The sequence below is a fragment of the Engystomops pustulosus genome, chromosome 8, assembly GCF_040894005.1.
Source record: "Engystomops pustulosus chromosome 8, aEngPut4.maternal, whole genome shotgun sequence".
In the NCBI taxonomy this organism is placed as follows: domain Eukaryota; kingdom Metazoa; phylum Chordata; class Amphibia; order Anura; family Leptodactylidae; genus Engystomops; species Engystomops pustulosus.
The window spans coordinates 18,447,394-18,469,384 of record NC_092418.1 but is presented as its reverse complement, the minus strand read 5'-3'; the positions used below and the strand labels follow the sequence as shown (position 1 = coordinate 18,469,384).

General features: G+C 37.8%; 1 protein-coding gene across 2 annotated transcripts in view; it reads right to left on the bottom strand.

Moving 5' to 3' along the window:
• Positions 1-6,312: 6,312 nt before the first annotated feature.
• The window catches only part of LOC140074786 (uncharacterized), a 41,925-nt gene continuing 26,246 nt past the window's right edge, over positions 6,313-21,991 (bottom strand). For both annotated transcript variants that reach the window (XM_072119957.1, XM_072119958.1), the window contains 21 exons: positions 20,674-20,792; positions 20,419-20,577; positions 19,298-19,497; positions 19,028-19,134; positions 18,568-18,686; positions 18,327-18,485; positions 17,988-18,196; positions 17,392-17,495; positions 17,114-17,229; positions 15,982-16,149; positions 15,365-15,573; positions 14,623-14,726; positions 13,948-14,066; positions 13,700-13,858; positions 13,343-13,551; positions 13,165-13,259; positions 12,795-12,907; positions 11,937-12,101; positions 10,985-11,187; positions 9,170-9,270; positions 6,313-8,082 (listed from right to left, as the gene is read on the bottom strand). In XM_072119957.1, the coding sequence (XP_071976058.1) occupies positions 7,937-8,082; positions 9,170-9,270; positions 10,985-11,187; positions 11,937-12,101; positions 12,795-12,907; positions 13,165-13,259; positions 13,343-13,551; positions 13,700-13,858; positions 13,948-14,066; positions 14,623-14,726; positions 15,365-15,573; positions 15,982-16,149; positions 17,114-17,229; positions 17,392-17,495; positions 17,988-18,196; positions 18,327-18,485; positions 18,568-18,686; positions 19,028-19,134; positions 19,298-19,497; positions 20,419-20,577; positions 20,674-20,792 (3,083 nt within the window). In that variant the 3' untranslated portion in view covers positions 6,313-7,936. The remainder of the gene's footprint in view (positions 8,083-9,169; positions 9,271-10,984; positions 11,188-11,936; positions 12,102-12,794; positions 12,908-13,164; positions 13,260-13,342; positions 13,552-13,699; positions 13,859-13,947; positions 14,067-14,622; positions 14,727-15,364; positions 15,574-15,981; positions 16,150-17,113; positions 17,230-17,391; positions 17,496-17,987; positions 18,197-18,326; positions 18,486-18,567; positions 18,687-19,027; positions 19,135-19,297; positions 19,498-20,418; positions 20,578-20,673; positions 20,793-21,991) is intronic.

Below are 21,991 nucleotides of genomic sequence, written 5' to 3'. Positions count from 1 at the left end.
TAAGGTTGTGTTGTACAAGCTGTTGAGGGTCAGCTTCACTGTTAGGTTTGCCAGTTGTTCAGGTCCCATGAAATATATCATATGCATCTGTGAAGACAATAGAGTGGGTTAATGTCTTTATGGCCATGTGACTACAAACTATGTATGACTATGGTCCCTTATACAATGGACATGGAGAGGAACATTGGAGAGGAGGAAAAAACATTTACAATGGTTTCTCAATGAAAACATGAAGGCAGCCCTATACCTCTCCTTGTAATCCGTCCATGCCCACAACATACAGAGGTTCCCTCTGTGATCCTGGCCCTTATATACATTGCATTGTTTTTATTAATATGATTAATTGGCATGTAATATACCCCAACCGGTGTAGGCGATAGAGGTCCTCCCCTAGTGTTAATGCCGGATGGCTGGGGGATTCCAGGCACTCAACAGAAGGTCTTTGATGTCTGGTGTGATGTTTTATCGAAATGAAGGACTACAGGAAGGACTAATATGGACAACCCAACATGTGCCAGGGCTTTTTGGAATTCACAATAACATAAGATTTTTAAGGAAAAGCAAAACCAAACCAAGGAATCAGAAAACCAAAGATACACCTCATGAACTTACATGACTATTGGGAAAGAAATACACATGGAAGATTTCCATATAATGGTATAGAGAAAGTTTTTGCGTATTTCTTTTTCAGATTTTCTAGTGAAGCATGCATGGCCTTTAAGACTCTGTACACCTTCATGGTGGGCCTGAAAAGGAAGTCTTCTCAAGGAGACATTTTACCCTTTCTGACCTACACAACTATTAAAATTGTAAAAGCGTAAAGACTGAATAAAATTCTTAATCTGTTCTTGAGTTTATGGATAGTTAGTAATCTGGCTTTATCTGGACCAACTAACAAGGAAATAGGGTCCATGGCTTATGTTTGCTTGTATATCGTAGCACTTAAGTATGGTGTAACCCAAGGTCTCCTTCGTCCTCCCTTGCTTTTTCAAAAAAATGGGTTGATTGTAGAGAGAGATTGTTTCTATATCTTTACTCTACCCACAGTAAAGAGTTGCTTTTTTTTTATTATATTTGGACTAGTTATTGTGAAATCAAGATCTGTACCTATTAGAATGGGACATACATGACACAGATGTAGCAGCCATTAACTTGACTACTGTGATTAATCACCAAAGTAAAAAAAAGACTAAGCAGAATACACAATTTCCAAGGTCCATTCGCGTTCCAGTGGCGGCTTCTCTGACGAGTGTTCGGGTCTTCCGGCGATTCATGAAGGTCCTTTGCCCGATGTCCACCAGGTGGCGCTGCTGCGCCGAGGTCCGCCGAGATGCCCCGAAGTTCATCGTCTTCATCGTGGTGCATGTGAGTATGGCCCGTGCGACCAATTTTTTTTTTTAAATGCGGCGGTTTTTCCGAATCCGTCGGGTTACCGTTCGGCCACGCACCCCCGATTTCCGTCGCGTGCATGCCAGCGCCGATGCGCCAGAAACCGATCACGTGCGCCAAAATCCCGGGGCAATTCAGGGAAAATCGGCGCAAATCGGAAATATTCGGGCAACACGTCGGGAAAACGTGAATCGGGCCCTTAGTAAATGACCCCCATTATGCTATTAACATAGCAGGGGAAAAGTCAAGATTAAGGTTACTGCATCTGCATGGGTATAAGATGGCAGATTTTAAACAAACCTGTCACCAGGAATGTCATTTTAGCTGGTGACAGGTTCCAATAGACTATGCTATGCTGATTTTTAAAATGCCTTTGTCATCATTTGAGACCTTTATATAAGGTAATTTCACATTACCTGGCTCCCTGCCAGCAGCATGTGGTGAGTTCTGGTGGAAGGGCAGCTGTAACCTGTGTGTGCCTGTGTCTCCTCATGCATCCTTCCTCTTCTCCACACCATTCCCTTCCCCACTCTGCTCAATGCACATGACAGGAAGTGGGGAGAGGGGGAACTGGATGAGCTTGGAGGAGAATGAAATACAGGCACACACAGACTGGGAATCCCCCAGGACTCACCACAGGTGTGAGGGAGCCAGGTAATCTGAATTAAACATATATAAAGTACTTAAATGATTCTAATTCCTGGCAAAGGCATTATTAAAACTAGCATAGCACAGGCTATTGGAATCTGCCACCAGCTAAAAATAACATTCCTGGTGACAGGTTTGCTTTAAGACGATGTAATGTACAGGCAATAATAAGGTCTATTTCTACTTTTTGTAAGTTAAATTCTCTTTGCAGGTTCCAGCAACTAGGACTTGAGGAACATGTCTGGGTTGTGTGCAATTTTTTTTTATTTGTTAACTATTTTGTTGCAATTTGTATATTGCCAATAATAGGAACACCCCCAAAAGCAGGTTATATATGGGGATAAACTCTATTACTTAAAGGGAACCTGTCATCAGAAATTAGCCTAATAAACCGCTACCAGTATGTTGTCAAGCAGCTGAGCAGCTCCTAGATAATGGGACAGATTTACTTACCCGGTCCATTCACGATCCAGCGGCGCGTTCTGTGTGGAGGATTCGGGTCTTCCGGCGATTCACTAAGGCAGTTCCTCCGACGTCCACCAGGTGTCGCTGCTGCCCTGAAGTTCATCGGAATGCACTGTACTTCACCAAGCCGGGCCAAGTGCAGGTAAGCGCGTGTCAAGCGACACTTTTTTTTTTTTTAAATGCGGCGGTTTTTCTGAATCCGTCGGGTTTTTGTACGGCCACACCCCCGATTTCCGTCGCGTGCATGCTGACGCCGATGCGCCACAATCCGATCGCGTGCGCCAAAAACCCGGGGCAATTCAGGGAAAATCACAGCAAAATGGAAAAATTCGGGTAAATCGCCATAAAAACACAATTCGGGCGCTTAGTAAATGACCCCCAATGTTTCTTTCATGGCCTAGAGTGATGGCATCATCCAGAAAATCAGCTTTGAAGTGGGATGTAAATTGGTTTTATGGAGTCAAGGAGGCGGAGAGTTTAACACTGAAGTCAAGCTTTTCCTGCCTTAAAATGTGCCATTTACTGTAATTGATGGTCCTGCGTTCAGGGACATAATTGATCAGATCTGCTGAAGTCCGGTGCATGATGTCAATCACATGGGAGGAGGTGTTCAATATCAGGGAGAGCTTGACTTCAATTTAAATTTTCTGCCTCCCTGTTTTCACACATCTAACTTCAAAGTTCATTTTCTGGATGATACCACCAAGCTGGTTTGTGAAAGAAACATGATCTATAACCTGTTCAACTGCTTGACAACATACTAGTAGTGGTTTATTAGGCCAATTTCTGATGACAGGTTCCCTTTAATGTGGAGAAAAAAAATGGTTCTTGCCTATCTGGAATATGTGAGTTTTCTTTTGTGCAGAAGAGTAGATGATGCTTCTTTCTATCTCTTCGTTACTTTATAAAATATTGTAATTTTGCTACAATTGCAAGTCTTATTCTTCATTAAGGCCCCATTCACACTACCATATGGGGGACGTATGTATGGCGCAACACAGTACCGCTCCCTACACACGGAAAAGTTAGGACATGTCCTATCTTTCGCCCGTACCTAATGCCTTGCTATGGAGAGGGGAGGGGTCATCCCTCCTCTCCATGGCGTCGAACGGATGCCGCCCAGCCGTATACATACGTTCATGTGCATGCGCCCTTTGGGTTCTTGTACACACGTTTTATTCTTAGAACAGATCCACCCCTAGTAATTCAACTTTATTGATATGTTGATATATGGGTTGGTATATTTGAGTATATAGTAACTACATAAGGAGCATATTGTTTTATTATTATGTGTGTATCTCTAGTAAAGAAATATAATTGTCCTATTTCTGCTCTTTGGATGTGCATAGGTGTTTGGATGTGCATCAAGTGTTGGTGAAATAAATATTGACCTATATTCTTTGAGTTGTAAATGAACTTGTTCTTAAGCAGGTCAAATGCTTATTTTAGGTGGAATAGCCAACTGTTTAATTTAAAGTGGGGTCTCAGTGATGTACGCCCATCACATCCCTTGTAGCACCACAAGATGGCCATAACAGATGGTCGTGTTGTGTGGGCTGCCCTGTTCATCTCTATGGAGCTGACAGAGAATGCCGAGTAATGTTCTCGTGAACGTTGGGGCACCCATCACTGAGATCCCACCCATCGGCAAGTTAGGCCTTATTCTGTGGATAGGGCCTAACTTGCATTGTAGGAAATACCATTTGTCTAGGAGAATGATGTTTTATTCTTTTTATTCTCAGGTAAGTTTTTACCATTGGGCCAGGTAGAAGTACATTTATCTCAATTTATTTAGATAACATTTGCATACACTGAGCTATGTCCAGGTGCATTTGTCTTGGGAGGAGCAGATGAGTGTTTGATGGATAACCATTGAAATGTATGCCTTCACTATCAAACTAAACCAAAACTTATATCTAAAAATAAGTCCGACCACTCAATAGCCAGTCACGTCTCATTGGTTTGTGACTGAAAAGTGAGTAGCCATGTCTACAACCCTACGAGGTTGGAGTTGTGAAAACAAATTTGGATATTCCCCGTTGTTTTTCTAAGTCTGATATAATTAAATGGTTTTTTTTGGAAACTGTGTTGGCTGCTTTAGCTTCATGTTAAAAAAAGGTTTCCAGGTTTGGACTTATATCAAGGATAGGTTTTGGTTAGGAAAATGTCATCCATATATCTTCTTTCTTACTGTTTTTTTTTTTACTTTTATAGTTGTTTTGTAAACTTGTTGTCACTTTGGAATTCATACAAATTAAGAGGTAGGTCTCACTTTCCTCCTGAGCTAAACTTGTTCTTGGCCCTTTGTCCACTGTCATGGCAGTACCATGCTACATAGTAAACAGGGGAAATGGCTATATGGTAATGACTTCTTTTCTATGAGGCATATGAAATGGTGGGAGAAGACAAATACTAACATGGAGATCTTAGGCATGTACCATCCTTCTGCAATACCTTGTATATTATAGAGTGATATTTTTGTGGGATGAGTTGTAAACAATCTTCCAGATGAACCTATAGCAAATGTTTTGTACTGTCCATTTTACATTACAGGTTCCAAGTACTTTCTCTTTACATGTAAAAAGGATGGCTCTAAAAATACGTTAATGGATCTAAAAATGTTGAGAATTGTCACATTTCATCTTAACCAAATTAGTGGGTCTTACTTGTAGTTTTGTTATGGAGCCATCTATGAGGATTCAGTCAAATTCTAACTCTATACAGAGACCAGGTTTTAGATGTGGGTCTAATTTTACTTCAGCCTCTACGTCTGCATAATGAGGTGAGGGTAGATTCTATGGCTACAAAACAAAATGGCCTCCTTGTTATATATTTAGTATGGACTTTCACTGACTGCCTTTCTTTGTAATGACTCACAATAATAATTTTTTATAATGTTATTGTTTGTTGAGGTCCATCAATGTTGGTTTGGTTAAACAGCAGGTTGTTCTGGTGTTGGGTCCATGATATAAATGCTAAAGTGCATCATAAGGATGCTTAAATTACACAAATTAGGAGTTTTATCTAGAATCTTCCCAAGAGTATCTATTTTTCCAGTTGTGATTAAGCTGTATAGAAGAAGGCAAGGTTCTAGAGAACAGTATCCAAAATACATTTACTCTAAAAGGAAGAGCTGTCTGTAGGCGTTCATATATAAACATGTATCTTGAAAGTTTTTAGGTTACCTCAATTAAAGCTTTAATGTGCAAGATGTTAGTAATGTGTCTATATTTTGTTTTAGCATTTTATCTCTTTGACTTTACTTTGGCTTAATCTCCAAAGGCAATGGTTCTTCTCGAGAGCTCCTAATATCTAGTTGTGTTTTTATTTTTCTAGGTAAAGTGTTAGGCTATGATTGTTTTGTAAGTAACCATTATGTAGGTCCCCAATGTAATCCCCTGCCCGCCACAACCCATACACCTCTATCCAACATAACTCATACAAGTACAGACAAATGATTCAAAACATAGATTATAGAACAGAATAGGACGTTAATGAAATGGAAGAAATCAAAAATAAACAAAAAGTTTTCCCATCTTGCCACCACCACCATTACAACAACATATTTTGACAAAGAAAAGAAAACCAGAGAAGACTGAGGTTGACTCTTCTATGGTTACCAGGCTATGAGCATGTATCTCCTCAACCAAGGTTAGTTTGTACAGGTCCTACTCTGAGTTATTTGAAGTAAACTTTTAGTTTAGTTTAACCAGTAGCAACAAGGTTAGTGGGATTAGACATACAAATCCTGAGGCAAAAGAAGAAATAGTGAAATGTGGTACGAAACACTGTTACAGATATACCAAGGAGTTTTTGTTTTCAATGAATATTTATTATAAGTAAATAGACAGCTACAGAGACAAGGCAAAGACGATACGAGTTGCTGGTAATGTCTTATAGGTTATACAGTCAATGAACAACCAATGCCATTAGTGGCTCATCTTAACAATGACAGAAATGATCATATATAATAATACAACACTTCTGTTGGTTTGGCACTTTTAGTAATTCATACATTAATACAACTCATAACAGATCTCTTCTATGGGAGATATATTAGTGCTTTAAAGATTCGAGATTTTATTTTCCCTTGATTGCTGTGGTTGATTTATTTACACTGAGAATATAGAAAATACAGAAGATAAAGGAGTTGATTATTGATGAAAAAAAGTTATAAAATACGGGACGGCAGTGGTAATGGATGTCACCAGAGTGAAATTACTGTAAATACATCCAATGGGATAATCTCCGTCTTCTTTGAGTGTTGAAGAGTTGTCTTCATTGTGGTTACTTTAGAGGTTACACATTCAGTAAGAAGTAGGTAGCAGAGAAAGTTGTGATCTTACAAGAAAATGCTTTGCTACTGATCAAACTAAACTTGCAAGAGACAAGCCGTTGTAGGATGGTCCGAGACTCTTGGTCCTAGCACCTTTATAATCCCCCTAGGCAGTCTACTCTGGACGGTATCATCAGGTTATTGACAAGTTTGCTTGATGACTCCCAATAAATGTGACCGTTAGTTTATTCTTAGTGGGTCCATCTTGTGGCCTAATGACTGGGGATGTTGAGGTCTAAAAAATTTCTATCATGTCCCAAGCAATTTGTACAATTTTTTTTTCATATATAAGTTATAATATAGGGAGGTTGATGAACCCTTTGGGCTATGAACAGTGAAGGCTTCATTCTCCAAAGTCAAATATCATCTCTGCAGTTACAGAGTGAAAATGAAATGGCCTCTTGCATGGCATAACTTACTTTGTTGTAAATTAGAACGTTGACTTTATGTTAATGTAGTTTATGCAAATAAAGTGGATAAAACAATAATGAAAGTGAAATTTGTGCAGCTTATAAGGGTGAAAATATACAACGTGGTCATGACACGGTCATTATGTGGCTGGCTGCATCCAGTCAACACATTTTTAATATAATTATTTAGTGACTGTTTAATGTTAACATTACAGTCACCCCTTTAGATGTTTCTTAAATATGATTAAAGGTCATCACAGGTCACCTATGGGAAGAGTCTTCAGAAACTTACTGATAGAAGTTAACTTCTCTAGTTCTCCTTTGTTCACCTATAAGATGTTCTAAGTGGATTGTACAAGAATATCCAGACCATTGAAAAAAAATTATAAATTAACATTAAATAAATCATGCCTGGGGAAGTATATCTATGGAGGCTTCGACAGAGGAGTGATGGACTTATGGTTGTGTATTGCTGATCATATGTCCTGATGGAAATGTTCCAGCTACTGAGTTGGTAACCACAGATAATCATGACTTCATTCACATTATAGCAACAGAAAGTCCACAAATGTAGTTAATAAAACACAATACAAAAGAGAAGACCCATACAGCGTTGGTGGGAAAGACAGTGGGAATTAGAGGAGGAATCAAACACAGTCTTCCAGTAAAGACCTTTCATTTCTGTTCCTTAGGACAGACTGCAAAAATTCGTAAGACTTACTGCATCTATGTCGTTATTAAATAGTGCAATGTCTTCAGCATTGAATTGTTTACAGAAATATCCAATGTTCTTCCGCAAATATTCAAGTACATTGTTATCGGTGCATGTATTATCTGGTGACAAAAATACAAGACAGGTCATAAACGGCAATGCTGGTGAACAAGAGACCATGGAATGGACTTTACAACCTGTACACCCTAGGCTAATTTCAGAATACTTTGTATATCCATTGCTTAGTATCATTCATTGCATGGAGTGATCGAATTAGAACTAGTGCTGACTGTCTGTCACAATGAAGTGACGCTTTAACATTGCTTCTTTCTCCTGTAGCAAGCATGATGTAAGCATGACTTGATGATATAAGATACTAGAAAGTCATCTCTGTGACCCTTGTCTATACTGAAAGCTGCCAGCACCAGATAGAGAAATAAACCATCCATTATAAAAGATGTGTTTTATTGTTTAGCAGATCTCTCTGCAAATTACCCATTCGCCCTAATGGCTAGTTATCCTAAGGCTCTTAAATTCAACAATTCCAAATACCGGCATTTGTAGGGCTGCTACGACACCTGATTAGTTGCCCGTGATTTTTACCTATTGATGACCAAAGGGTTTATCAACAACCCTTTGTCTTAAAAAGAGTAAATTACAAATAAATACAAAAAAGATAAATATTATCAATATAAAAGTCCCAGAAAATCCCTTCCCTAAGGCTCTGTCTTGAATAAAACATGGCTGCTTTGTCCTCCAATCAGCATTATGAATGTAAATGGTATTGCAGTTTTTCCCCATGCACTTAAAGAGGCACTATTTTCGGCACTAGGAGCTGCTTAATGCTTGAACAAACACCGCAGTGTTAGAGTGATAGCGTTACCGGAAACCTCCGGTACATTACAATGTAATCATCGGATGCTGCCTCTTCCCCGGACCGCCTCGCTCGCCCCCACCCTGCTTTGCGAGCTGTCCGACAATTATACTGTACCCCGCCGCAGTGTTAGATAGCATTACCGGAGGTTTCTGGTAACGCTATCACTCTAACACTGCGGCGTTTGTTCAAGCACTAGGAGCTGCTTACTTTAGTAAGCAGCTCCTAGTGCCGAAAATTTGGGTGACAGGTCCTCTTTAAATGTTTCTGTCCTACTGTTTTTCCTGACTATACCTTTTAATAGTGTTTGTCTTCATACTGTAAGAATGACTTACCTGCATCATGTTTCGCTTTCAAGAATTTCTTTTGGAATGCTGCAACTTCTGTCCTCTTTGAAATTGATAAGGATTGGTATACACCATTGAGGGCGCTCACACTGCAGACAACATGTATTGTTATAAAACATAGCATTCAACATGGTAGAATGTAATTGCTGCTTTTGGACCATTAGGGGTCCACCGCCTAGGTACCTTTGCACTGCATAATGTAAATTGCCTCATGGGTAATACTTATAGAGGTTCATAAAGGCTATGTTCACATATCCATTTTGATAAAGCTGCCCTATTGGGTCTATTTGTCTTTATATAGCTACCGTTACAGCTTCTATGACTTCTCTGGTGAAGAGAATTTGGGAAACTATACAGCCCCTTTAACATCTTTACACCCTGCGCCATAATAGTACGGTACAGAACTGTAAATGGTGTATGAAGAGGTCTCACTGGGCAAGCCTTCATCATACATACATGGGGTTTGCTGCATATTGCATCAAACACCCACCGCTAACACCTTTGATCAAAGTCCATTGGCACATGGGTGCTGCCATCTTGTTTTCTAGTGTTGCTCGCTGTGACATCATCGAGGAAAGGCGATTCATAGCCCCAGGTTTCGGCAGATTCGTTACAATGTGGCAGTGGCGAATTGTAATGAATCATGTGTACAAAGGCTATATTCTACAATACAGTATTAGTGCAGTATATGGTAGGAACGATTAGACTGTCTAGATTCATTGTATTGTTTTTATTTTTTTAAGAGTGCATTAAAACACAATAAAATCGATGTAAAACTGCTATCACCATAACTGTACGAACCAAAGACTAAATTAGACGGATCATATGGAGAGTCAAATTAGTAAAAACTGAGCCGACAAGAAAGTGACACAAATGTGTTTTTTTGCCAATTTTACCACATTTGGAATTTTTTTTCCACCTTTCTAGTACACAGCATGGAATAATAAATAACGTCACTGAGAAGTACAATTTTTTTACGCTGAAAATAAGCCGTCTCACAGATTTGAAGGTGGAAAGCAAAAAATGAATGAAAAAAGGCTGCGGCGTGACAGGGTTAATTATTGAACTAGCTATGTTACTACATAAACGATCCCTATAGTACAAGCTGTAAGCAACTACATTTATATTATTTAGCAAGTTAGAAAATCAGAGGTCTACTATATTGACACATGACCCAGACATATAGTCAGAATGGCGGCTGAATAGCCAATCCAGAAAATTGATGCCCCTAGCAACTAGCCATGGTTATGATTGGCCAGGGGGACAATATGTGTGGGTCAGGTGGCCAAATGCTGTCTCTGAACCTGATCATCAGATCCGTCCATCTCTTCTGGTGAGAGGTTGTGTGTGGTATTGCAGCTCTGTTACATTTATTTTATCTCACCTCAGCAGCAATACTAGGCAGAGATCATGGTTACGCAGTAGTGAAGCAGTTTATATATATATATATACAGGCGGTCCCCTACTTAAGAACACCTGACTTACAGACGACCCATATTTAAAGACGGACCCCTCTGCCCACTGTGATCTCTGGTGAAGCTCTCTGAAAGCTTTACTATAGTCCCAGACTGCAATGATCAGCTGTAAGGTGTCAGTAATGAGATTTTATTGATAATCCTTGGTCCCATTACACCAAAAAAGTTTGAAACTCTGATTGTCACTGGGGCCAAAAAGAAAATTTGTCTGGATCTACAATTATAAAATATACAAATTCAACTTAAGAATGAACCTATGGAACCTCTCTTGTATGTAACCCAGGAACTGCCTGTACATATATTATACACTATATAGATATATACTTACATGGCTTGATATTGTTCACATGAGATTGTGCCTGGAACTAGCTCCAGCATGGTCGCATTGATGCCAGGCAGCAGAAAGTTGATTTTATTCATCCAATTTGTAGTTAGATCTATGTCAAAAGTGTCCATGTTTGCAAATACATACTGTGCAACAAACATCAATAAGGAGTCTCTCACTTTAGTGTTTGACAACAGTGATGGATTCTGAAAAGATTTGTTGAAATGAAACACATTATTGAAGGTGATTAAATTCCCTCTCGCAGCAGAATGTGCCCTACCTGCACTACAGCTGCACCCCCCTTCCTAATACATTACAGTAGCTTCAGTTTTGGATATTTCGAGTGCCTTTTTTATTTCTATGTGCAGTCTATTTCTGTAGTCTACAGACAAGTACACTTCACATTACGTTGTGTGAACTTTATCTTAGGGTATTTATCTTAGTATAGAAGACACAACTTTTCTGAATACATTACAAATGTAAAAAATGTAATCACATGCATTTTTTACTAAGGGAACAGTCTGTGGAATAGCCTGCCTCAGGTGCTGTTCACAGCAGAGAGCTTCATTCAATAAGGGTCTAGATGCCTTTTTACACCTAAATAACATTGATGGTTATGTTATATAGAATTGTTCTCTTCCTCATCCAATCCCTTCCCTTCCTTGGTTGAACTTGATGGACATGTGTCTTTTTTCATGCGTATGATAGTATCTACAAGTTTTTGAGGACAATCCTAATAATTTATGTGATCCCTAATCTAATATATGTTGTTACAATTCTTAGTAAAAGGGGTGGTGCTGTGACAATTTTCCTTAGTTATCACCATTGATAGTTGGATTGCCTCTTAATGTGATAAGATGTGATGGGATTTCAGAATTCTCAAGACTAAAACTCAAAATGAGATATAAAATCTTTGAGCAATGTATTGTTTTCGCTCTATTTCTTTTCAGCTGACCTTTATAAAGTAAGTTTGCAAGGTGTCCATGTAGCCATAGAAGTCTTCCAAACTTCCACTGAATGAGAACAGCAGAGTGGTCAATGCAGTAGAATTGCTTATAATTGAAGTACTTGCAGATGCTTCGGCCAACTGGACTTGAGACATATATTGGGCAGCACTTGTCTTAAAAAAAAAATGCAAAAAGAAATGTTACTTAATTTGTGCAATAAACACCTTCCACAAGACTTGACAACATACTGTAGCAAGAAATAAACTAGAGAGCAGAATTCTCTAACCGGTGGTTTGCCAACTGCAGTCAACTATGGATAAAGTAAGTAACAGTAAGTACAGGTTGAGGAGGAGGAGAAGTATAGTGGTATAGGAGAGTAAATGGGACCAAAATCGGGGGCCACGACAGTTGAATATAAGAAGCTTGAACCAAAAATATTAACTGGTTATAGAATTTTTTAATTCTTGGATCCATTGCTTGTTCTCTGTTTCTAATTCTATGCAACTGCTTACATCAGGATAAATGAAGAAGTATTCAAAATGGAAAGACCAACAAGAAAGACCATGAGAGTAAACTAAAACAAGGGAGGTCATTTATCTTTATTTTTCTTTCTTTTTTTCTGTCTTTTTGAGGCTTTTTTTGGTGCATTGCAATTTTAGAGACTTTTTGAAATGTGCACTGAAGTGGAATTGGAAAGTGTCGAGATATTTGTGCCACATTCTTGAGCCACATATCTGAAAAGATAAAAAACTAGCACAAAGAAAGACAGGCAAAACAAAGAGAGATAAGATAAATGACCTCCAAAGTCTTCTAGAGGATGATGTAACATATCATAAGAAATTGAAGACAATAAAGCCATCACTTACCACATCAAAATGTGGGGACAAAGAAACAATGTCTTGCCATTTCCCCACGATAAAGAAGCCTCCAAAGTATTTCTCTACCCATTCTTTTGAGGTCATGTCACCGGTGCAGGCAGCTAGTTACAAAAATGAAGTTTAAAAAAAAAATTTTTGGGTACCTTTGACATATCAAATCACGTAAAAGTAATAATGCATTATTAGAAATATTCGATGTGTTAAATTAAGACATCATTGACTAGTTAGAGAATTGTCCAGCTACAAACTATAGAAGCAGTCGGCCATTCATTTTAGTCTTGCATTGGCCGGAGAGACCACTGCTAAGAGACTATTGGTGTAGACAGTGCTTTACCGGTTATGGTACACTTTGACTCACCTGTAGATGTTAGTTGATTCTTTAGAACTGATTGAACAAAGCTGTATATAGCTTCTGGGTTTTCAGGGTTTTTCAGTGCAATTAAAGGCTTCATACTGTTGGATACAGAAGACAGATTAGTCTGTTATACGGTATACTAAGGCATAATAAAATAGCAAAATCACAATTCTCATCTTACATGGCGGCCAGAGAGTCACAGCCGATATCCGAGGGTATGAATCCGAGGGCCTTTGCATCCATAGAGGAGGTAAAATATTTGAGATTTTCTGAAAACCAGGTGGAATAGTCCTTGGGTGCGAAAGATGAGAATTTGGACCCAAGTTTACACAAGATTTCTCCCATGAGGAACTTTTTCAATGGCGCATTGCTAATTTCTGTGATGCTATTCTGTAATTAGAAACCAAAGAACACAATAGAAATGAGAGAATATATGGCATCTTGCCACCGGCTTCTTGAGCTTACAGGTGTCCCTCATGGTGTTGTATTCTAACAATAGCCAACAGTAAAAAGACATGATACAAAAGATTATATTTACCGCGGCAAGTCCAGCATTAAATGACATCATGAATTCTTCAATGGTATTACTGGTTATTCCACCCATCACCTTTTTAATCTTCTCCATGTCTGACAAGACTTCACCATTGGCACAATAGGTGCCCAGTTGGTCAGCAGTAAGGTATGGAATAGAATCGGTCTAAATAGGAGGAAGTTCATTATTCATGCAATAGTGTGAACAGAAAAATGTATCTTATAGCTATTTCATACTCTGTTAAAGATACTTACAACACTAAAACCTGGGAATATGTCAGTGATTTCTTGAATGGTGATATATTCACCAAATAGCGCAAAGTTTTCTTCAAACCAAAATCCACTGCCGCCTGAACTTGAAGGGCATTTTGGTCCTGAAATATGGCACAAAATAAGTTATTAGCAACTATCTAAATCAGAGATGGCAAACCTTTTGGAGACAGAGTGCCCAAACTACAACCAAAACCCATTTATAGGTCGCAAAGTACTAACATGACAATTTAAGCAGTAACCTATTGATCCCTGCTGTATCACAGGTTTTAATCGTATTGGCATCCTGAGTTCACCAATACATTAGAAAGATGATGGAGAAATTTGGATTGTAGCTTCCCTCTAGGGTCCCCTGAAGAGGAAGAGTCAGGAGACCCAGAGCAGGAGCTCCAATGACAATCCATCTCTATCCACACCTTCCCGCTCCTCCTGTAGTTCTGGCAGCCAAATAGCTCTGAGCATGGCACGTCCTGGGCTGTATTGGATCACAGGAGAAAGCCTTGTGTCATAGCTGGGAAACTCTGTGTTGGGGTGAAGGCCTGGGTGCCCATAGAAAGGGCTCTGAGTGCCACCTCTGCCACCCGTGCCATAGGTTCGCCACCACTGATCTAAGTGAACGAAACTTTTGTGGGTCAATCAAGAGAATATATGGCTTCTTACCACTTGCTGGAGTATTAGCTTTTAGGTAGGACTTTGCTTTTTCACAAGTTGCTTTTTGCACAGGCGCCGAAAGTTCTTTGTAATGCTTGCTAAGGCCGGATATTCTGTGTAGCAGCACAAGAAGCAAAGAAACGTCATATATAATTTATCAGACAACGTTATATAGGTCATATTAGTAACCATTATTCTATCGTTTTCTATCCTCACAATAGCACAGTGAAAGGGGGTCATTTATCTTTAGTCAGGACATTTGTACACGTATTTTCTTGTTCTTTCTAGGATTTGGACTTGTTTGCTTTATCTTAAAAGTTGATATATCAGGGAGCTGAGTCTATGGGGCTTTTAATAATAAGTTGCACAAAAGTCTGAAACTCTTCTGCGACTTCTTCTAAAGTTTTTCCTATGCCTCGCAGGACTGGCCTTTATTTTCAACTTTTTCATCTTGATTTGCGCCAAAATGGTAACTTTTTTCAAACATTCACATCTGGATTTTAAATATATGTCAGATGCAACACTTAAGAATTTCTTATAACTTTGCTAGGCGAGTGGTTGCAAAAAGTCACAAATTTACGTGCAAATATATCAAATGTGGCAAAAAAAGTCACAAAAATAAGAGGAAAAAAGAGAATATTCAAAGATAAATGACCCTCAAAGTCTATTGCAGCTCAGTCCCAATTAGTTTACTACAAATACCATGTTTTTGTGGGGACACTTCAGATAAAATATGAATGCGTTTTCTTACATGGATTTGAAAGCGTTGCAGTTGATGTTCTCAGGTATGGCAGCAATTTGGGTTTCCGTTATACTGGGTAAGAAAAGGTTCAATTTGAAATTCCAGTAGTTGCTCCATTGCTCGTTTGTAAATGATGAAAACTGCTTGGAGACTGTTCCATAAATAGTGTTGAATAAAGAGCCCCGTATGGTAGGATTTGATAAGGAATTCATCTCTTTCTGTGGAAAATAAAAGTAAAAATGATTAAGAACTCTTCTTTTAGAACAGGGGTGATACAAATTATTTATATAGAGATACATATATATGAGATAGATAGATAAAGTCCACAGAAGCACTGGAAAAATACACTTAATCCTGGATGCAAGCCAATGGAGTATGGCGATTCCAAATGTAAGGAGCTTCAAAGAATTCAGCAGCGCTCCATATGGTGAATGAAAAAACAAGTGGATTTATTCCAAACACATCGCAACGTTTCAGCTTCTACATGAAGCCTCAGTCCTGATGCAATGTGTTTGGAATAAATCCACTTGTCTTTTCATTCACCGTATGGAGTGCTGCTGAATTCTGTAATTCTAGAAAGATGAAAGATAGATAGAGGAGGATATGAGATATTCTTTTGTTCTTACCTCTACTGCAATAGCTTGGAAACTGGACAGGAACATGTCTAAACCGTCAAAAGAAAGGGTAGATAAGCTGTTGGCAAGGGTTGTGGCTTTAGTGGCATCTGTGAGTATGTCTCCACTCATGGCTAGGGAGGCTTTCTGCACAGGTGAGAGTGAGTCAATGGCTTGGAGCTGCAAATAGAGAAAAAAAAACCATAGCATGTGAGAAAGGTCTTGAGTGTGTAAAAGAAAAAATACAATTGCAAATTTTGGAAAGTCTCAGTTATGACCAAACTGTGTCCAAGAAGCTTTTAAGTATTCAAAATAAAAGTTTTATATAAATTCTTTATCTTTTCCATTTCACCACTGCATAGTCTGGATAGGTCCACTTCTACCCTTCCTCTGTACAAAAACTCTTTACCCTTTGACCTTTCTAGTAAATGATGATATTGTTGGCCTATGCAGAAGACATTATCGATAGTGATGAACAGACCCCATGAAAATCTAATTTTAAAATACCACCACCAATCGTGAGAGTGAACAGTTTAAATGCCACTTGCAAAGTCGCCAGCCTAGGCTGTGTGCCGCCATTTTTGGGGAGAATTGTCACTCCCCATGACGTCATCAGGTCAACACTTTTAACCATTTAAATGCTGCTTCTGAATTTGCTAGTGGTTTTTAAAGCGGCATTTGAAGAGTCAACTTCACCCCGGAGGGAAGTTAAGCTGAACAAGTTTGGGGTCTGCTCTGGGAGACCCAAACCCACCAAGTTCAGTACAAACCTGAAATTTGTGGTTGGGGTCCGCTCAACACTATTTATCTGTCAACCTTAGTTGAGCTCTTCTTCCACTACTAGAAATAACCAGAAGCTCCTCCAATATTATCTTCTTCCCAATCCTGTCTCAAATTGCCAACTAACCCTCTACATTTTGAACTCCTCTTGATGTAAGAACACTTGTTGCAATAAACACTACTCTATATGAAAGTAGAGACATGATTTTTTTGCCCAGTCAGCTGGAAAGCTGAACTTCAACAGAATAAAAACAACCTATGGATAGGTGTTACTCTTATACTCAAAGAATTTAGCTTTGTTGTAATACTTTTTTTTCAGAAACATGTTGTTATTTGCCATTTAAAATATAAAAATCGCACTTACCCCATCAAAATTAGATATAAGGGTATTTAAATCTACATAAGATACAAATACTTTGAATTTTCCAAAAAGTCTGGAAGCAGTGACACTGCTAGCTTCTCCATTTACAGGGCAGGCACCTGAGGATTCAGACAGTTTGTTAGAAGATCATAAGTATATGGATGTATTCTATATTTTAGTGCATGGGTGTAGCTGTTGGTGTATGAGTGGTAGGAGTCCAGGAGGTAGAAAGGACACCCACCAGCTACTATTCATATAAAAGGCTTTCACCTAAACCTTACCAGATGATGAGAGGTGATTCTTAAGGAAGGGTAATAAGACTCCATAAAGGCTTTGTTGAGTTTCAGGGGAAAAATTGTCAAATTCGGAGTCCAGATATTTCACCCTAATTATAAAAAAATATATATATGAAATTATAAAACATAAAGAAACTTTTAGGCCAAATGTATCATGGAATGCAATTCGAGGCAAAATAGTAAATTTTCAGTTTCACTGGTGAACTCAGTGACATGACAATCCAAAAGACATGGTCAGAACGATTGTGATTCACTCAAAGGGAAACCTTGAGGTCAAGTCGTACTATTGACACATGTCTTATATGACCCATAGCCGGAAACTGAATTTCTACTTCACAGTTGAAGCTTTGTTTCTTTCAATAACAAAAGTGTCTCCCCATAGTATCAAGATCTTCTTCAGTTCCTTGAGGCATATAAATAGATGTATCTATTGAATATAGATATATAGCCAACAATGTCATGCAGGAAATTGTTTGGTTAAGGCTTAAATTGCCCATTGGGTTGATTGGTTGCCTCTTGTTTCGGGATCAATTCATGGTAAATACATTGGAAAAAGACAAACAGGTGTAGGTGTTACTTACACCACATTGTAGCCATTGCAGTCAGTATTATCTAACATGGTTTTCAATGTGTCGGCATCCATGCTGAATAAGAAAGGTTGTAGCTTGACTGACATAAGATCTTCCCAGTCACTGGCGGTATATTTGGAAAAATCCAACTTGATGGCAGATATTGATGATGCCAGGAACTTGCTGCTAATTTGTTTGCTTGTAAACTTTGCTTTTAGACTCTGCAAGACACAGACATCACTAAAATATGTGAAGACTCACTATATAGCTCAGTGTCTCCAGAAACCTAATTGGATCAACCATAAGTAAATGCTCTTATAAATTGTCTGATTTATGAAGGATCTACTATACCTTGAAGGATGCAGAGAATGAGTCAAGGAAGGAGTAGGCATCTTGAACTGCAAAGTTTTGCACTTTACTGGCCACCTGGCATGCAACTTCTTCTTTCTCAATGGAATCTACAGCAACTTCTCCCAATTGGCTGGGGCTTAAAGTTTCAATGACTTCCACCTCAAAGACATCAAGAGAAACTTATATAACATCTAGTCAATAGGCAGGTGTGAATGTAAGGTAGATGTTGAAAGGTACTTACCCCCTTAAAGTTTACATTGTATTCTTTAAAAATTGTAAAATTTGAAAATTCTGCAAACTTGCCAAAGTTGGCATCCAACCAATCTTGAGTCTTCTGTGTCTGCTGCCCACACTTTACACCTGAAAAATATCATTTTAATGTATTGTTATAAATAGTGGAGGTGTGTCTATCCATCCATCTATATGCATCTATATGGTATATCTATCTCTAGGTTCCATATTCTGTTTTGTAATACATACATATATATATATATATATATATATATATATATATATATATATATATGACATTACTCTGCTCAATATAAAAAATTGCAGTTACATTTGTTCATTCTGTTGCACATTCCCATCTTCGTATCCCATTAAGATGATCTCTGCGAATTGGTCGGACAAAAGCTGATAGATAGCAACCTTCCAGTCTACGAAATGGGACTTTCCAATGGAATGGCTATTAGACTTACCATTTACTGCTGTAGTTTTGTCTAGCTGATTCTTCATACATTTGTTGTAGACTTCAATTTTGGTATCCTTATCCATGTCATCATATGCTTTGTTGAATCCCTTTACTCTGTAAGCATTTGCATATAAGGGTCAGTCAGTTATTTGGTGTCTTAAGTTGACTGTTTTTCCAAAGTTAATTTTAAGCTGGATCCATTTGGTCAATATCTTACATTATAGGATGTTGATCTCAATATTTCATAATCATCATCATCATTAATATATTTACTTACACTTCATGGTATGATTCACAGGTAAAGGGTATGGGAAGGAGATCTAGTTCCTTTGCCTTGACAGCAAAGAGTACGTTGGCCAGGATGTCCTGGGTCCATACAGTCCAGTTTTCTTGTGTAAAAGTCTTCAGTTCACTAGAGATTATTTCAAATGTACTTGATACAATTATATCCACGTATGGGCTAGTTTTGAGATCGTTCTGCAATAAAATGAGTGAGCAAATAATCAATAAAATATAATGGGACTGTCTTTTCTTAAATGGATCATTCCAGAATCTCACAAGGTTAGTCCATCATAACCAACCGACTGTAAAAATTATACATGGACAGTCCACTGTTTTCAACGGACACCATGTAAGGATTTACATTCACTGAGGAGGCCAAAACTAAACACTTAGGGGATCATTTATCTTATCTCTTTTTGTTTTGTCTGGTCTTTTTTCCATCTGCTTCTTTGGTAATTCATTGGTAATTTTTTCGGTAATTTATTTAAATTTTATTTTGGTAATTAAATTTTTTGGTAAATTGGTAATTTATTGATCATTTTTGGTAATTTTTCCTTGTGTAAAAAGTATTTTTTTTCAGATCTCTTGTTGAGGCATTTGTTACAAATGTCTCAAAAACGTCGCACAAATGTCTCAAGCCACTTCTTTCTATTTTCTAAGTTTTCCTTTTTTTGTGGCAAACAATTTGCTAATTTTAGACAATTTGAAATGATAACTATCATTTAGCACATCTGGAATAGAAGATAAATGTGTCTTACTGACAAAAAACAAATGCGGACTTTTCAAAATGGACCCAAAATGGCACAAAAATTGCAAAGCGCCAAAAAAAGAAAGAAAAAACTAAAAGAGAAAAAAAGATAAATGACCCCCCTTACTTTCATATTATCCAAGTGGTGAGACATCCTGCAAACATGATAACAAAAAATGTCCAATATAAACATATCCTCTAAATTGTAATGGTAAAATATAACCTATTCAGAAAAATATAACCAAGTTTCTATATTTATATCTATAATTTTTTTAAAATTTTTAAATCATTTTTAATTTTTAATCATTAATGCCCTGAACAGATTTTCAGCATCATTGATCGATTCATTTGTTTTCTAGAAAACTTACCGGAGCTGCTTCATTTAATTGTACCAAAAAGTCCTTGCATTTTTGTGTTGTATCAATATTTTCATAGATGTGAATAACTTCCTCTTTACTTTTCAGTGCTCCTGATTCAATAGCGTAGGTTGCAACTTGCGTTCCAGTTAATGCACCAAGGGACGCAGACTAAAGAGAAAAAAAAATAAAAAATATCTATTGTAGTTTCACCTTTTTTTTCATCTTTAAAGAAGTGTTTTATGCATGAAATAAATAGGTCTTTACCGTATTAAAGTTGTCATTGGCCTCCTCGAATTCTTTAACTTTACCCAATTCAACAAAAGCGCCAACATATTCTTTTAACCAATCACTGCTGCTTCCCGATTCTGTCCCACAAGCGGATCCTAGAAAAGGTAATGAAAGAAATGCGTGAGGTTTAACCTAGTTCCAAATATAAACCCATTTTGTACAGCATTGGTTAAAACTGTATGCTACTAAATTATGGCTAAGTTTGCCTTCTTTGTGGGTGAATTGGACTTAATGGGGGACATTTATCTTAGTTTTTTATCTTTGCCGTATAAAGACTTTTGGAAGGTCAATTTTTGCTCCTTTTTTATGTATGACCCTGCCTTTTTCTTGTGATCTATGTTTAGTTTTTCCTGTCCTGGCAGGTGCAACTTTTTTTGCTGAGACTTTTTGTTGAAAATGTCTCAAATCCGCATGGTCACAAGCCATGTGAGGGGGTTATATATAGGAGTGGACACTAATGTAAATTTTAGACTTGAGGTTGTGGTTGCATTTTTAAGGACTCTAGTTAACATTGCGCTAATGCATGCGTTTTGTAAACGCTGTGTTGATATAAATGTAATTAGGCAAATCTGCTATTCTGAACGGTTTGTGATGCATGTGAAAATGCAGGTTGTAACACCACATATGACCACACCATTAGAAGTAACCAATACATTTAAATAAAATGTGAATGCAAAAATTTATGATTTTTTTTTTTAAAAAACAGCCCAAACTTTCAATGCCCAACAGGTTTAAGTGCAAAATTGCAAACAAGTAAAACATGTGAAATAATTCCAATTTACGTGTTAAAACAGGGTCCATGAAAAAAAATACTTCCTACATAAGTGAAAAGTCACACGGAACAAAAAACCAAAGACCAAAAACGACAGCAAAAGGCGCAGTGAAAAATCGTAAAAAAAATGAAAAAAGTCGCAAAAATTTGACTAATAAAACTAACAGAAATTAAGATACTTGTCCCCCACTGAGTGGACTCCAACCTATAGATGTCGATGACCTACAGAAAAATGTAGAGCAATTTTGCTGTTGGAGATCTAGATATTGGTGATCTCCAATCAAAGCCATTGGGGGTCATTTATCTTTAGTCAGGACATTTTTGCAGGACATTTATCTTTAGTCAGGACATTTTTTCAGGACATTTATATTTAATTTGGACTTGTTTGATTTATCTTAGAGGTTTATCTATAAGGCACCTGAGTATGTGAGGTTTTGAGACATTTTGTAAAAAAAAAGTCCCACAAAAGTCTCACAAAATTTGCAAACTCTTCTGCAACCCTTTCTAAACTTTTTCCGCACC